A 15,835-nucleotide genomic window follows, 5' to 3' on the forward strand; every position below is an offset into this window, starting at 1 on the left:
TAATGGGTTGTTTTATACAGCACCACGGTGCTAAAAATAGAAGGCCTGCATACAATATATATAAAAAATATATATCTTCATCCCGATAATGGCCTGAACGATATGCGGTATCGCAAAATGAATTGAATGCGTTTCTGACTTGCAACGCAATTCAATGGGTGAAAAGTATCTAGGGGCATCATTGACTAAATAGAATTATATATATATATATATATGTGATTCTTTTTAGTTCTTTATGTCATTTCTTACGTTACATATTAAACACCACGATGATATCATCAATATTGAACACCCACAGTTGCAATTTTTTCCAATATCATGTAATTCTATTAAATAATACCGCAAAATGCATTTGGGCACTATGTAGGGCCTTTATTATTATTATTATTATTATTATTATTATTATTATTATTATTATTATTATTATTATTATTATTATTATTATTATTATTATTATTATTGCTGTTGTTTTTTAAGACTGAGTTACACATTCTATTTTGAGGCTTAAGCTGACCATGAGCGAAATAAAACAAAGATTCTGTCGTTAAAAATTCCACAAATGCTCATGATTAAATGATCATGTAGCAATAATGATCAAAAGTGTTTTCTTTTTGATTCTGTTTTATTTTTTTTACCTTGTTTTAATAAAAGAGCAGATTTGCTTTTTTTTATATACATCACACTAAATTGTTTTTAATTTTACGATATGCATAAGATCAGCAAAATACACCATATCAAAAACGTGTGTTATCTTCGGGACAACACTTTTGTTTGGAGGAGAAGAGGATACAAAATGAAACGCTTCTCATTGGTCCATTTTACTCATCAGAATTGTTCCTGGACTAAAGAAGCATGTGTTGGTTTTCGTTTCAAAGCTTTTGAAAAGCGCCGCTGTTGCGCCACAGGACAGACAAGACGGATCATCGCTTCCACGCCTTTCATCCGCAATAATCACGTGTCAAAACACCCGCAAACTAATTTGCCCGTACATTTGCGCACAAAGAGCCTCCTCGCATGCATACAGGCACCTTCTGTCCACAAACATGCTCCGCTCAAAAAAGACCACTGGGCCTGTTTTGGGGGTCCCCCACTGCTTCTTTTCATCCGTGTTTCGAGACAACGCCGCTCGAATGAAAGAGCATTGCTTTTCAGGGCTCCTATATACGTGTGTGGCTGCTCCGGGCCTGCCAAAGGGGGACCCCTCGCTGTGCGGGCATTGAGTCTCCCCTGGCCGGGGGTCCACACTGACAACGTCAACAAACGCTGGATTAGGAGCCCCAATGAAAATGCTGCTACAAATTAGCAACGAAAGCCCCCTTAATTCGCTCCACAAAATCTAAAGCGCTTATAGGGATATTGTCCACTTTCAATTACAAACCACCAAGTTTTGCTCAGTATGGAGTTTAAGGCCCTCTAGCAAAAGGGTCTCTCTCTTTTTCTTTTTTTTTCTTTTTTGTAAAGCAAGAAACACAAATGAATGCTGGCCCCTACACCCATTGATGTTTTTGACATGTTTAAATGAAATGTGTATATAAATGAACACCCCCCCCCCTTCCACCTCACAATTCACCAGAAAATTACATTAACGTTCTTCTAATGAAAGGATTAAAAGTAGATTCTTCCTTCTTTTCAAATCCACAAACATTTATTATTTTTGTCATTACAACCAAAAAAATTGACCTATATGAACACTTGTCTTTTTTTCTATTGGCAACACATGACAAACTCGTATGTGAAATACAACCATGGAACAAGTTTGAAAGGGGGTAATGTGCTTTTTTTTTTTTTTTAAACCAACAACTTTTTTTTTTAAATCACTTTTGCAGGAGATTTAGCGATGATGCTGTTTTGCTTTTCTGTTTAAAACCTGAGTTGTCTGTCTCATGTGCCACCACGCTATTTAAAAACAGAAAATATGTAAAAATGTTAACCCCCGGGACACGTTTAACTTAACTGTTAATTTGCTTATAACACAAAATGGAGGCCGTGTTAAGGCCTATTTGGACGGATCATTATTGTTTCCCAAATGCACCTATTTACAAAGCATAAATAAACCTTCTTAAGGAGCCAAAGCACAATACTTACTTTTACCCCATCAATAATGTTCAGCCTACCTTCACATAGGAGCACACCACTTTTGGCTTTTTATTAATAAAAATATGTTCAGTTTTTTTCTTCAGAAAGGGCAAGTGTTCAAGTTTTTGCTGGGGAAAGTCTGCCCGTGTGGACCGGGCTGTAACAAGTCTTGCGCCAGGCTCAAGTGGTTGGAAGCGGAGGCCAAAGCCGGGCTGAGCATGGCCAAGATGTGCGCCTGCCCACCCGGTTGCGCGCTGTACGACGACGCGGCGGAGTTGGCCGCACCGATGATGTTGTCGATGGAGAAGGACGGTCGACTCGGCGCGCTCGAGTCCGTCTTGACAGGCGCCAGGGACGGGTAGAAGGGCTTCCTCAGGTCGGGCAAGGGAGGTGGCGCCGCGGGGAAGATGTTCGAGGGCAAGGTGCACGGCGCGTTGGGGAACGGGAAGGAGCCGCCCGCGTGCGGGTGGTGGTGCGGGTGGTACGGGCTGTGCGCGGCGTGGAAGTTCTGTAGCTGAAGTCCGTAGCTGTATCCGTACGGGCTGTATCCGAACCCGGGGAGAAAGCCCCCGGCGTCCCGCAGAATCTCGTTGCCCTGGTTCCTCTTGAAGCGCTTCCTCCTGCGCAAGAAGCTCCCGTTGTCGAACATGTCCGCCGAGTCCGGGTCCAGCGTCCAGTAGTTGCCCTTCCCGGGGTTACCGGGCTCCCGCGGGATTTTTACGAAGCAATCGTTGAGGGAGAGGTTGTGCCGGATGGAGTTCTGCCAGGCGGGGAACTTCTCGCGGTAGTAGGGGAACCTGTTGCTGATGAACTCGCAGATCTCGCTGAGGGTCAGCCGCTTCTTGGGGCTCTGCAGGATGGCCATGGTGATGAGCGCGATGTAGGAGTAAGGGGGCTTCACCAAGGCGCTTTTCCTCGCCTTGTCGCCCACCAGGACCGACCCGGACTCGGCGCCGAGCCCCATCTGCTCGGCTGGGCAGTCGGAGCTGCTCAGACCCGGCGAGGACGCCCCTTCCTCTGCGTTCTGCGAGTAATTATCATCGGAGTCCAGGTTGAAGTCGTGGTGCAGGTACTTGCCGTCCTTCCCGACGGACAGGTCCCCCCCGACCACGTCAATGTCCACATCATCGGACAATGCAGAGCTGTCGGACATATCCGTCCCTAAAGTCATCCTTCTTGTGCACCCCCAACCCCTCCTCTCCTCCTTGAGAGCCCACCGACACTTTAGAACCGCACCAGAACTTGGCTGCACCCGTGTCGTCCAGCAGCCAACGCACGCATGGTTCTAGAAAGGACGAAAACAAGTTGGACCTGCAGCCTTTGGCGTCTCCCGGAGCTCTGGGGACGCGAGTGTCAACCAGAAGGAAACTTCTGCTCGGCTCTCTCTCCTTCCCTCTCGCTCTCTCTTTTTCCAGGCGTACAAGTCAATCACAGATCATCGATCTTCCTCTGATCCACGATTGCCCTCCCTTAACACTGTTGTTGTTTTTCAAAGTTATTTAAGAATATAACATTTTGAAATTTTAAGGAAGGTATACGTTGGGATCCAACCAAAGAGCCGCACTAGCTCCCTCTGCTTCCTTTACGCATTTATAGGAGCACCCTGGTCACGTGATCACTGACGCACATCGAGGAACTGGGCCAAATTTACATATCATAACTTGACATTGATATTTTAACGTTCATTTGAACGCGCATGACGAGAAACGAAGAGTCGGACACGGAGTGAGTTTGTTTTTTCCTTTCTGACTAGTCCAAATGTGTTATTGATTGTAGTGAAGTGTATTTTTGTTTGTAGCCTTTTTAATGATAAATGTAATTAAACCGAATGATAAGACGCGTGTTAGCAACACAAGCATTTGAATTTGTTCAATGTATTTTGTATTATTTTACTTTAGTATTAATAGATTTTTTTAACGGATGTTTAATGTAGTTGCAATTAGAAAATATTGGTTATTTCAGATTTGATGTGAATTATTTTGTGAACCAAAATACTCAGTTTATTATTATTATTATTATTATTATTATTATTATTATTATTATTATTATTATTATTATTATTATTATTATTATTATTATTATTATTATTATTGCGATTGGTCTGGTGTCACTAACTAAATCAGTTTATCATTATTCATTTCTGTCGCTTGAATTAATACTGAAAACATTTTTTTATATTTCATTTATACTTGGTTCGTTTTACTTACGTTTGTTTTTATTTATATGGTTATTTTATTGATTTGTGCTAATCATGCCTGGCCTCATCACTACCTTGAATATTCCAAGATATATAGTTTGTCCTTGTTTTCATTTTGTTTATGTATTTTTTTAAGTAAACGACAGTATTCGTTGTACGCGTGTGTGTGTGTGTGTGTGTGTGTGGAGGGGGCTATATACGGCCCATACTTAACTACATTTATTGACTTGTTATGCTTTCAGCATTCCACAGAATTAAGATAACATGTTTATGTATTCATCCAGCGACTTCTTATTGTGCACATGAATTCACAGAAATAAATGTAGGATGACATACCAAGGCAAGAGTACTTGTCCTGTGTCAAAGTTTAAGTGACAGACGCCATCTAGCGGTCATTATTGACAATTTCAAAGTTTGTTCTGCTTAAATTTGGTATTTTTTCGGATGCACATAAATTCAACGCCAGTCACACATGCGGGTTTTAGTTTCAACAACCTAGGTTTGTGAGGTTATGGCGCTCTCTGCTGCTCATAAGGAACATAGCAACAAAGCCGGCAGTGCATTGACACTGAAACTAAAATGGGGTTTTAGCACCCGCTCTTTGCATTTGTGTCCTCCTGCAAAGTACAATCACAATAACAAACGGGCTGATGACTTGACACCCACTTGACATTTTTTAGGTTGAGGGTTTGAATCCGGGTCTCCTACGCAATCAGTGCTGCGTATCAAATTGTGTAATTCTAAATTTTACAGCTATTTGGGACTAAGATTATACATTTTATTATTTTTAAAATTTAATTTTGTATTTGTTATACTCAATATGATCTCTCAATGGGAAATTGTATTGACACTCCGCTGTATATTGGAGATGCGATTTAATGTGTTATTATTTTACGTGGAGGCTTAAATGTTGAATACACTCCGTATAGTAAATTAAACAAAACAAATCTAATATTTTCTCTTCCATAAAATAAAAAAAAAAATCTGTAGGCCTACGTAATGAAACTGTGAAAAGTGGAGCGCCATTTAGGTTAGAAATGCTTTATTTCAGACTGCTGCACTGATAAAACCTTTTTTAAAAATAGAAATGTATTTACATGGAAATAAAAAAAAAAAAACACAATTTTCCCCGAGAAGATGTCAAGGAATGTGTCAAAATCTGAATGGCTTGGAAAAAAGTGGAATGTTTTCTCACACGGCTTGATCCTTTGCTGTCAAACTATCACGATAAAATAACGAGAATTTTTGAATCCCTTTTAAAATGTTCTTCAACCAGGTTGTCACATGTATCGTTCCAGTCCCGATGCAAAGTTGGCCTGTCTCATGTAGGAGTTGTTGTAAGTGTTCATGGAGCCCGAGAGGCCCAGAAGCTGCTCCGTGTGTTCCGCGCAGGAGCTCGGCCGCAGAGCAGGCAGAGAGAGCCTGTTGCCCGGGCAGTACACCTGAGAGCTCCCGGGGGAGAACCCGGTTTGGGTCATACCGGTCAGGTTGGGAGGCGATGCCGGGGAGGAGTAAGGGTACGCCGGGGTGAGGTTGGAGGAGATATTGGAGGAGATGTTTCCGTTGTTTCTGCTCAACATGTTGGCGGACTGGTTGACGGTTTGGGTCTGAAAGCAGGCTGAAGGGTCTGCCCCGGTTACCGAGCAGCTGGAGGTCATAGCGGCCAGGTCTCCCCCGCCGAGCCCCTGCAAAGCTTGTGGGTTGAGTTCCCCGACCGCCTGCGGGCTGATGATGTTGTCGATGCTGAACATGCGCGGCTGCGCCTGGCACACGCCGGCTGACGTCTGGTAGTGATGCAGCATGGCCGGGTGCTGGGAGGAGGCCGCGTACCCGGACCCGATCCCCGCGTACAAGGTGTTCGGGTAGGAAGGTCTTCCCATCGGGGTGGGCGTGAAGGCGCTGGAGTTCTGCACGTAGCCCGGGTAGGTGCTCACATCTGTGCGTTTGAAGCGCTTGCGCCTCCGCAGGAAGCTCCCGTTGTCGAACATGTCCTCAGCGGCGGGGTCCAGAGTCCAGTAGTTGCCCTTGCCGGGTCTGCCGGGCTCCCTCGGGATCTTGACGAAACAATCGTTGAGTGTCAAGTTGTGACGGATGGAGTTCTGCCACTTCTTGGAGTTCTCCCTGTAGAACGGGAAGCGCTCCATGATGAACTTGTAGATGCCGCCCAGTGTGAGCTTCCTCTCGGAGGAGTTGGCGATGGCCATGGCGATGAGAGCGATGTAGCTGTAGGGGGGCTTGCCCCGCTGCACCGGCCTCTTCCTGCGGCGGCTACCGGTGGGCATGTGCTCCTGATCCGTCTGGCCTAAAACGACCCCGTCCTCGGCGTCGGGACTGTTCCCTCGCGGCTCCGATTTGATCAGGACGCCGTCCTTGGAGCGGCCTGACAGCATCAAGGGGGGCAGCGGAGAGTCCAGACTGACGTTGGGGGACAGGACCACCGGACTGACCTCTGCGGGAGAGTGCTGCGTCTCTGCGGTCATGTTGCACATGCCAGAGTAGTACGAGTAGTTTGCCAGATTCATAGAAAATAAAAGAGTAAGCGGGCTATATTATATTGAAAAAAAAGTTTTTAGAAAAATAGCCCGTGTCGCGTCCTCTTGTGTTGGGTGCTGGGTGTCATTCCAGGTGAGATGCAGAGGCGCTGACAGTTTTATAAGGGTGGGGGGGAGCAATGACGCAACTAGCTCCCTGATGACGAAGCTGCAGCTGCACCAATTTTTTTTCTTTTTTTTTTGCACATTGATTTCATACTTAATGAATTATTTATTTGTTTTTCACCTGTTTGTTTGCATGGAATTAATTTGGAGCATGTCGTTTTTGGCACATAAATGCTTTAGCCTATTTTAAAAATGCCTTTAGATGAGTATTAAAAAAGAAATATTAATTTCACAATTAAAATTGCAGTTTACATTTAGTCTACTGCATTGAATTGGTGACAAATAAATGTTTTTACCCTTTAATTGCCAGACATTTTGACATTTATTGTCACAATATATAAATAAAAAGCACAAATTGTTCAAAATGCTTCTTTTTTTCTGTCCGTGGAAGTTTTTTATAATGGGGATGGAATGGAAATATAAAATAAAGTAGCATTTCAACTTCAAGGTCTTTCCCGCTGTGCTGCTCTCCCAGCATGGCGTCTGTATACTCAGAGCAGAAACAACAGAGCTGCTCCGTGCTACTGCAAACATGACAGACAATACGGCAATTGAAAAATAATAACAAGCCACTGAAAACAAGCAATTGAGCTATCAAAGCTTTTGGGGAAGAAAAGTCAATATCACTCCATTTCATTTTCATTTTCCGAAAGTGATCGTTAAACAGTGTTCTGCTCCGGGGGCAAGACATGTTGTCTTTTGGACTTTCGAGTGAAAACAGTTCCGCACCCAACTGATATGAAGACAACAACCTTGAAATGCGGCAGGGCCGCAACGGTTCTAATTGATTGATTACTTAAGCAAATTAAATTATATGAATATCTATTTCTTTGAGCAATATTTAATTATTTGAAAATTGTTTTGCAACTCCAATGAAGTAGTTTTGTATCAGAGCATTTGAATGCTATCACTAGCCAGCTAGCTGTTGAGCTCGCTATCTCACGATGCCAAATAAATATGTTAAAAACACCTGTGAACTGGAGTAAAATATAAAGTTAAAAATCTTTTGTCTTGACTTTGGTCAAATTAAATAGTTTTGTGAACAAACTGCCAGTAACTGGATTGAAAGAGGGAGTACAGAGGTGCAGTAGGGAGGCTCCAGTGTGGGTGCTATGGGAGGGGGATTAGCAAGAGGCTTCGGGCCCCGAGGCAGAGGGCCCGTTTCCTGGTCTGAGCCCCTGTTTGTCCTGGCTGACCTGGCAGCTCTGGGGGCAGATCCTGCTTGGATACGGTCCTGCTCCCACGCCTGTCTGAAGCTGTTAGCCACTGGCTGTGAGTAGCTAGCTGGGCTTAGTGTTGTCTGAATGAGCAGCGGTCGAGTCGGGAGGGGGTCCAGTCATCTCGATGTTACTTTGAGCTGGCGGACAGAGCATGCAGTATGGTATTGTTGAATGATATCGGAGTATACTGTATGTAGTATCGAGACACAAAATTTGCCAATTTGTTTTTTTTTTAATCCTCCCAGTCATCCATGTCATAACATTGCCGCATATCTGACTGACCCAGAGTCTCCATGAAGTCCAAACACTAAAATATAAATCCCCAGAAATCACAAATTGAACTTTGAGTATTCTTCTTAAAAGGACTTGTTGACATGTGATGCGAACCAGAGGACAAGAGATGACTGAATAAAAGTTGCTGAGTTAACACTTGGGAGCCAGTCATTCGAAAAAGTGGCTTCAGGGAACAAGGACATGAGGGAGGGGGGGACATGAGAGAAAGAGACTGAATAAAAGAGTGAGAGAGTGACATGGCGAGAAACGCAGGAGAGAGCCCGGCCTTTTTCTTGCTCAAGCCCATCAAGTACGGGCCAGGGCTCCTGAAAACGTGGGGATTACCAGCCGAGCGGGGGCCGCGCTCGCCTAGACCGCTTCTGCACTGCACGCTACACTGCTCTGCTAAAGCACTGCACATGGTTCTCACACATACACACACACATAGTCATGCTTGCTTGTATGATGCGAGCCTGTGATGTGCAAACTTTCACACAGCTGACCCAGAACCAGTCTGGGCAATGTCAGCATCTTCCCCCCAAGAATATAATTTAATTGATTCAAAAGTAAAATCATAACATTTCATATCTTTTCCCAGCTTAGTATGTGATACCTGATATCTTGTTGCTAGGCAGATTTCAAAGGGCTCAACCAGAATTGCCAATACAATTCGATGCTAATCGGAAAAATTGTCACGCAGCGGCGTCAGACTTTGACCTCTACTGACATAGTCGACTTGTAGTTTCTGCTTGGACAAACGCCTCCAGGGGAACTCCCCTCTGACCCCCTACCGGCTGCAAGAATCGTCCGTGCAGAATGAGGTGACGTCCAACCGGGCTAAGCTGGCCAATTACAATATTAGGAAATGAGCGCCACGTGCTTCAGGTGGAAAAGAAAGCTGCGAGCCATTTGACCAAAGCTGTGCTTTTTTTTCAGGTTTAGAACTAAACATAGAAATGGATTGGTCGTGCTTCTTGTGAGATGACGAGGTCCGCGTAATGTGGTTCGGCTGGCGACGAAAAGACCGCCGCTTGGTTTTTCCCCGCATGAAGCCGGCATTCCTGGAAGGCTACGTGGACCAGACGAGCAGACCGGGCAGTGATGAGTAATTTACCGCAATAGGAGGAGGGGCCAGCCATGGGTGTGGATTGTTAAATCAAATGCACCCAGAAGTCACTTTATTAGGACCCAGATGATTGTCAGATGGTCAATTTGGGTGCTTTTGACCCCAGTTTCAATCTACAAGATGTCCCGAAGATAGAATATTCTCCTTCATCAACTCTGCTTGCCTCAATGAGCGGCGGCGGGGGCATTGCCTGGTGCTGAAAGATAACTCGGCCTTTACATAAATGGTCAACCTTTATCGTTGAAATTCATTAAGTTGTAAAAGGTCAAGATGACTAACAAGGGTGAGTCATCACACGTGTCGTCATCTTCATGTCATACAGAGCCGGGTTTCTCCACTATAATGCTACTTGTCGCAATACTCGATAGTTGCCGATGGACTTTTCATGTCAGTAGAAGGGCTTTTCAGGATCCTTTTCCTCGGGGCCCCTCCCATCCCAGGGGCCCCTCCCATCCCACACCCGCTGTCTTACCATTGTCTCCCATATTAGCCCAGAACAGCTCAGTCAGGCGGGGATCAGAACCTGGTTTGCTCCTTAAGAAACGTACAAACACACATTTCCACGAAAGCTTACAGTGCATGAGGACTGAGAAGTAGCGAAGTAGATATGCACACATGTGGGAATTAAACGGATGACCGGCTCACTGATAACGGTGCATAGGGGGAAAAAAAGCACCGTTAACCAGTAATTTCCGAATAATAATTTCTACTTGTATACAATCTGACATAGGCCACCGAAGTGTATTCTTGAATTGTGAACACAGACCATTACACCCATCTAGTGGCAATTGCTAACCTGATTATGTCTACAATGAAAATATCAGCATGAAATAATCAGTGCTAATGTAAAATACTATATATATAAATAAGTGCAATCAAATGGAAATATTTGAAACTATATACACAGAATACTGTCTGCGTGTTTACAAGGTGCATGTCAAATTATTCAGTGTGCCTTTTATTTCTCATCATTATTAATGATAGATAAATAGGTGAATAATATTTGATGTGTTCAACGATTACACGATCTACGTGTCACAGACTAAAGGTTCCGTCAAAGGGGTAGAGGAACTAAAAGCATACTTCTTGTTTCCCGTCGACGTATAAATGTAACGGATAGGGCGGGATCTTCCAAAAATCCAAAAACATGGCGTCCAGAAGACGAACCATCGCCGTAGACGCGAAAAGGTTGTTGTTGTTTTGTCTCAACTCTAGAAAATCAATTTATTATGCATATCGATTTCCAAGTTACTCGAATTTCTGTAAACCCTTTCTTTCAGTTTAAGAAGTGGAAACGGCCCTAATAAAATCAACAAGAATGCAACTGCAAAGAAGCCCGTTCAGCCTGCTTCCGAATGTAGGTGATGGCTGAAATATATCGAAATCTGAGTAATTTTAATCCAGGTGTCATTTTGGTTAATATGTCATGTTACTCTTGCACTACCGCGCACACATCGTTTCGAGTAAAACTGTATTAGGATATTTGTTTCGACAAGCCTTCTACAAATGTCGATATGTTTGTATACGTTGTCGTTTTTGTTTTGTTTTGCTTTTTAGCAAATGGAATTGTCCAGTCTCGATGCACGCAGGCTGCAGAGAAGACTTCCACTTCAAAGGTAGGTTAGTTGAATTAGATTGGCGATATGGCCTCTAATTTAAATTTTATAAACTTTATCATGACATTTCCTCTCCCCTGCACACAGAGTAACCCGGTGAATGGTGAATGTGTGAGTTCACCACAGAGACACGTCTTACCTAAACCCAGCATTTCCAAGGTAAAAATGGTCACCTCTCCACGATGCTCCATGGGCCCATCATCTTCTGGAACGTGTATGTAATAAATCCATCCACATTTGAGTGGCACCTTGACTCCACTTTTTAATTAAAAAAAAAAAAAATCTCTTTATTTAGCAAAAATTGTCCCATCTCGGTACATGCAAGCGGTTGAGAGGTCGTCTCTTTCAAAGGTAATAGAACAGACTGATGTTTGTTTGTTTTTTTTCTCAAATACATAATGTGATTATTTAAAACACACTCAAAAAGTTTTTTAATCATTCTAATTTTAATTCAAATTTCTTCCACAGAGTAATTCCCACAACAATGATTCTGGGAGTTTACAACCCAAGTTCTCGCAGCCTAAACCCAGCCGTGCTAAAAGCACCCCACCACGATGCTCCATGGGCCCGCTCGCTTTTGGGACGTGTATGTGATGAGTACAAAGAAATTTCCTTTTCTATTTTTCTTCATCTGAGACTAGAATTGAAAATCACGTTTATTCATTTTTTGTTAGTCAATTAAAAACTGATGCCTGCCTGTGATGGTTAATTAAAATCTCACTTTCAGCCAAGGCGTCACATCAGGATGAGTCTTTGCTCTTACGAAAGACGGTCTTGCAGTCCACCTTCTCTGACGGACACGGCTTGCCGCCTGATTTCGATTTTTCGCTCATCGGAGGTAAACTGAGTTTTCCACGTTCTCCTTCTAAATGAGACTGTCCTCTTACGGTGTTCTGGTCAACCTTGAAGATAAAACAGTGCCCCAAAGTGCCAACGAGACTGTGAGGAACCACGAAGATGACAAGAACTGCATCGAGATGCAAGCGTGGTCCTTGGCTTTTATCACTGCAAAGGTGAGTGCTGGGCAGTTTGTGACTCAAGGTTGGGATTGGTTTTCAGGGGGTGGCAAAAATATGGCACGATTGAGTGTTTGCGTAACTTTAGATGGCGCATAACATGGCCAAGCTGAAGCCTGAAGCAGAGGCGAGGCTGCTGCACATGATGGAGGAAGAGGAGGAGCTGCACAGCAAGGTGATGGCCAAGAAACGCCAGTACCATCTCTTGGAGAAGCAGAGACAGGCCAATGAGCTTTTAGATCTGCAGGTCAGGAATCACTTGTGTGAGCACCGAACCTTGTTTTTAATGTGCGTTGACTTGTTTACCACAATGCACCATCTGGTTGTCCCAACAGATTTCCGCTTTGACTCCAGCATTAGAAACTATCCAACCGTTCACAGAGTCTTACAAGACTTTGGCCTCAGCCGTAGATACCACCCGACACGTTCTGCCCGTCAAGAACTTCCACATTGCCGGTGACACGCGAGAATTTCTGGGTTGGTAGCGTATTTTGTGTATTTACATATTTTCGATGCAAAACTTGGCAACCGGAGAAATGGTTGAAAGTAAATCACATAATTGCTTTCTCTAGATAAAGCAGAGGCTTGTTTGAAGGAAAGCGAGGTGCTTCTGAAAGAATGCACAGATGGAAATCACGAGGAGAACCGGGTCACTCTAGAGTGCCTTAAAGCTATTAAGAGGGACTGTAAGGAGATGCGTCAGCACTTGCCTGGGTGAGTACTCAAGCTAAAGACTCGCAAGGTTGCAGCTCATTCGCTTTTACTCAGTTTAAAAAAAAAAAAAATCTAGTTTAGGGAAAATATTACATAACTAACAATCAAATGCTTTTTAAAAATATATTAAATTAGCTACGAATTGCCCTGAAAGTATTGTCTCTAAATATTTTAGATTGCTTTCGGAACTGTCCGAGCTGTCATCGCTGAAATCCCGTCACAGCGTTTTAGTGCAGCAGGCTGAGGAGGAGGAGAAGCTGGGACTTGAAAAGCTCATGGAGCTGTGCTGCCCAAAACAATAATGTTGTTGGCTGCGTGGGAGGACGATGTATTGTGCATGCACTTTCCAATGCCACTTTGATGCACACTTTTTAAATTAATAAAGATTGTCAGACAATAAATTGAAAAGCAGTGAGTTGTTGAAACCTTTTGTCCAGCATTGTACAGAATTTATAATTGATAAAGACAACATGTAGAAAACCAATTAATTTGCGCTTTAGAATTTGGTGGGACGTGATGATGAGGAGACAGATTTGTCCAGTAGGTGGCAGTGTATTTTAAGTACCTGTTGTACGTCAACGAGAAAGCGTCGAAGAAGTATTTGTATTTACTTGTCAATGAACTCTGGCGGTGCTCGTCGTAACAAGTGAGTTTGTCCAATATTGTCACTTTCAAATGTTTTTTTTAAACCAAAATGTCATTCAGTTGGAGTCTCGTATGTGTAGCATCCGACCGAAGACTTTGCGCGGCTATGAACTCTGACGTAGAACCATTTTGGTTGCTTATAAGCTTTATCCTTGCTAGAAGGTTAGCATACACGGCTATAAATAATTTAACATGGTGTAAATGTTCACCGTAGATAAACTCCCGTCATTCACACGAAGCTAGTTATGACGCAACTGCCTGATGAATATTCGAATATATGTCCTCAAAGGAATATGACGTCAGTGACATTGTGTGAAAAATGTGAAATAAAACATTAATGCTTTGCACATTTGAGAAGTTGCCCTGTGATTGACTAGCAACCAGTCCAATTGCAGCTCACCCTCCACTCTGATTACAAGTTCTACAGAAAATGGTGGTTATATTGCGTCAAGTGTTATTATGCATCCTCCAAGCAGCTCCCTGCAGAATAATGCAACAGGACGAGGGGAAGGATGGCGGAACCAGGGACGTGGTCGAGGCCGCTGCCAATCCCACGTGAAAGACAAAACTGTGCCGCATGGAGACGATACCGTTCCCAGGGGTGTCTGCCAGACCATGTGTCCAGCGGGGGAGCTGCGCAAGCGAGAGTCCCAGAATCGCCTACACCGCTTCGAGATGCTGGCGGGCACGGAGAAAGAGCGCAAACCCCGAGCTGACCCCCTGCGTGCCGTCAAGGAGTATTCTCGACCGGCGGCTGGGAAGGACTCTGCCAACTCCGCCGAGCTCCGCCCCCCTGCTGTGTTGCTAAAAACGGTGTGTTACCTTATTGATGAGGTTGCGGCATCTCCTCATCTGCATCCTTGGACTGAGGTGAGCGTTTTTTGAAAAATCCCACCCATCCCAAGTTGAACACACTAAACATCAATTGTGTGCATACGTTTCAGGTCTATAGCTTTGTTTTCGACCGCCTGCGCAGCGTAAAGCAGGACATGATCATCCAGAGGGCGCACGGGCCGGACTGCGTGGCCGTTTTGGAGCGGATGGTGCGTTTCCTCCTGTACGCCTCGTACCGGCTCTGCGACGAGCCCCTCCGACATTTTGACCCCCGCATCAATGACACTCACCTCCAAGAGAACCTGCGCTGGCTTCTCGACTGCTACACGCACGAAACCGGGCCTCATCCCAACCAGGAAGAGTTCCAGGCTCTCGGCTTGCTTTATAACTTAGGTGGGTTGTTTAAATTTGCTGTTGGCGTGTATGTGTGCTAAGTAATAAATCACATGTGCTGTTTGCTGACGAGGTGTTCCAACAATTTTGTCCATGACCCAAATTGTCACAAGCAGATTAAGCTAATACAACACCTAATCACTGTCGTATACCTCTTCGATCATCTCAAGGTTCCTCTGTCGCCATGCGGCACATCATGGAGCTTCCAGCACCACTCCGCCACACCCCCGCCATCATGCTCGCCATTTCCATCAACCAGGCCTTCCTGGAGCGGAACACGGTTCGTCTGCTCCGCTCCGCCCGCCGACTAAATTTTCTGCAGGCCTGCGCTATGCATCGCCACGTGACGGCGAGCCGCAAGGACCTGCTGCTGCTTTACAGCCACGGCTTCAGCAGCCGGAACTGTCGCTTCCCACTGAGCGTGCTGTCGAAGCTCCTCGGCTTGGAGAAGAGTCTGACGAGCACGCTGTGTCGGGCGTGTGGCGTGGAGGTCAACGCGGATGAGCAGGTGGTGTTCTCCAAGACCTCCTTTGCTGAGCCAGAACAAGGGGAACGCTGCTGCTCACTTTATCACAACATAGTGACAGAGAAGCAAAAAGATCTCACTATCGGCAACATCATTCATGGCACTTTGACAAAAGACACAAGTTAAAAATGAATAAACATGATGCTTGTTGCCAAACCCACCCAAATAATCAACATATTTATATTTTTATGGCATTATGGCTTTTTTTTTTATTTGCCAAATGTATTTGTTTTTATTTGCACTTCTACATCGCTTAGGTTTTGACTTTCAATAAAAGTTGTACAGACAAACTGGAGTTGATAGTTACTCGGTATGTGAGGATTCTAATCTTGTAACTTTACGACTGAAAAATAGTTTTGCATATGCTCTTAATTTGTATAACACTTTATGAAGTACAGTATATACATTTTGAGCACCCCTGCTATTTAATTTATAATAATTGAATTATTTAATTTAAAAATCCCAAGTGTTTCTTGCCAAATCTGCACAGTCGCCTTCTGTCCGCGAGGTGGCAGTATACAACTACTACATATCTCTGCTAA

General features: G+C 44.2%; 4 protein-coding genes across 5 annotated transcripts; 2 read left to right on the top strand and 2 right to left on the bottom strand.

Moving 5' to 3' along the window:
- Positions 1–1,735: 1,735 nt before the first annotated feature.
- Positions 1,736–3,662, bottom strand: foxd2 (forkhead box D2). The gene has a single exon (XM_061298290.1). It carries the CDS (start codon positions 3,245–3,247, stop codon positions 2,177–2,179), a length of 1,071 nt encoding a protein of 356 aa, XP_061154274.1. The 5' UTR covers positions 3,248–3,662; the 3' UTR covers positions 1,736–2,176.
- Positions 3,663–5,553: 1,891 nt separating this feature from the next.
- On the bottom strand, positions 5,554–6,795 carry foxe3 (forkhead box E3). Its single transcript, XM_061298279.1, has one exon. The coding sequence runs from the start codon at positions 6,793–6,795 to the stop codon at positions 5,554–5,556; it is 1,242 nt and encodes a 413-aa protein (XP_061154263.1).
- A 3,874-nt stretch (positions 6,796–10,669) lies between these two features.
- haus8 (HAUS augmin like complex subunit 8) lies at positions 10,670–13,310 on the top strand. The gene is made up of 12 exons (XM_061298278.1): positions 10,670–10,737; positions 10,830–10,906; positions 11,107–11,165; positions 11,253–11,379; positions 11,461–11,516; positions 11,634–11,751; positions 11,893–12,003; positions 12,075–12,178; positions 12,270–12,428; positions 12,517–12,658; positions 12,754–12,895; positions 13,071–13,310. The coding sequence occupies exons 1-12, from the start codon at positions 10,697–10,699 to the stop codon at positions 13,195–13,197; spliced, it is 1,263 nt and encodes a 420-aa protein (XP_061154262.1). The 5' UTR covers positions 10,670–10,696; the 3' UTR covers positions 13,198–13,310.
- Positions 13,311–13,348: 38 nt separating this feature from the next.
- On the top strand, positions 13,349–15,583 carry sac3d1 (SAC3 domain containing 1). 2 transcript variants are annotated; one of them, XM_061298282.1, is made up of 4 exons: positions 13,349–13,541; positions 14,014–14,410; positions 14,485–14,767; positions 14,938–15,583. In XM_061298282.1, the coding sequence occupies exons 1-4, from the start codon at positions 13,513–13,515 to the stop codon at positions 15,417–15,419; spliced, it is 1,191 nt and encodes a 396-aa protein (XP_061154266.1). In that variant the 5' UTR covers positions 13,349–13,512; the 3' UTR covers positions 15,420–15,583. The 2 variants fall into 2 exon arrangements, with proteins under 2 accessions (XP_061154266.1, XP_061154267.1); XM_061298283.1 differs by having other exon boundaries at positions 14,017–14,410.
- Positions 15,584–15,835: the final 252 nt, after the last annotated feature.

Source organism: Syngnathus typhle, linkage group LG14 (assembly GCF_033458585.1).
Source record: "Syngnathus typhle isolate RoL2023-S1 ecotype Sweden linkage group LG14, RoL_Styp_1.0, whole genome shotgun sequence".
NCBI classification, from domain to species: domain Eukaryota; kingdom Metazoa; phylum Chordata; class Actinopteri; order Syngnathiformes; family Syngnathidae; genus Syngnathus; species Syngnathus typhle.

What these genes read in the sequence shown, in the direction of transcription:
- foxd2 (XM_061298290.1), bottom strand. Translation starts at nt 3,247, where the DNA reads ATGACTTTAGGGACGGATATGTCCGACAGCTCTGCATTGTCCGATGAT.
- foxe3 (XM_061298279.1), bottom strand. Translation starts at nt 6,795, where the DNA reads ATGAATCTGGCAAACTACTCGTACTACTCTGGCATGTGCAACATGACC.
- haus8 (XM_061298278.1), top strand. Translation starts at nt 10,697, where the DNA reads ATGGCGTCCAGAAGACGAACCATCGCCGTAGACGCGAAAAG. An exon ending in AGAAGACTTCCACTTCAAAG is followed by an intron (nt 11,166 to 11,252) that starts GTAGGTTAGTTG and finishes CCCTGCACACAG; the next exon opens with AGTAACCCGGTGAATGGTGA. An exon ending in CGATTTTTCGCTCATCGGAG is followed by an intron (nt 12,004 to 12,074) that starts GTAAACTGAGTT and finishes TCAACCTTGAAG; the next exon opens with ATAAAACAGTGCCCCAAAGT.
- sac3d1 (XM_061298282.1), top strand. Translation starts at nt 13,513, where the DNA reads ATGAACTCTGGCGGTGCTCGTCGTAACAA. An exon ending in GGCGGTGCTCGTCGTAACAA is followed by an intron (nt 13,542 to 14,013) that starts GTGAGTTTGTCC and finishes GCATCCTCCAAG; the next exon opens with CAGCTCCCTGCAGAATAATG. An exon ending in ATCTGCATCCTTGGACTGAG is followed by an intron (nt 14,411 to 14,484) that starts GTGAGCGTTTTT and finishes CATACGTTTCAG; the next exon opens with GTCTATAGCTTTGTTTTCGA.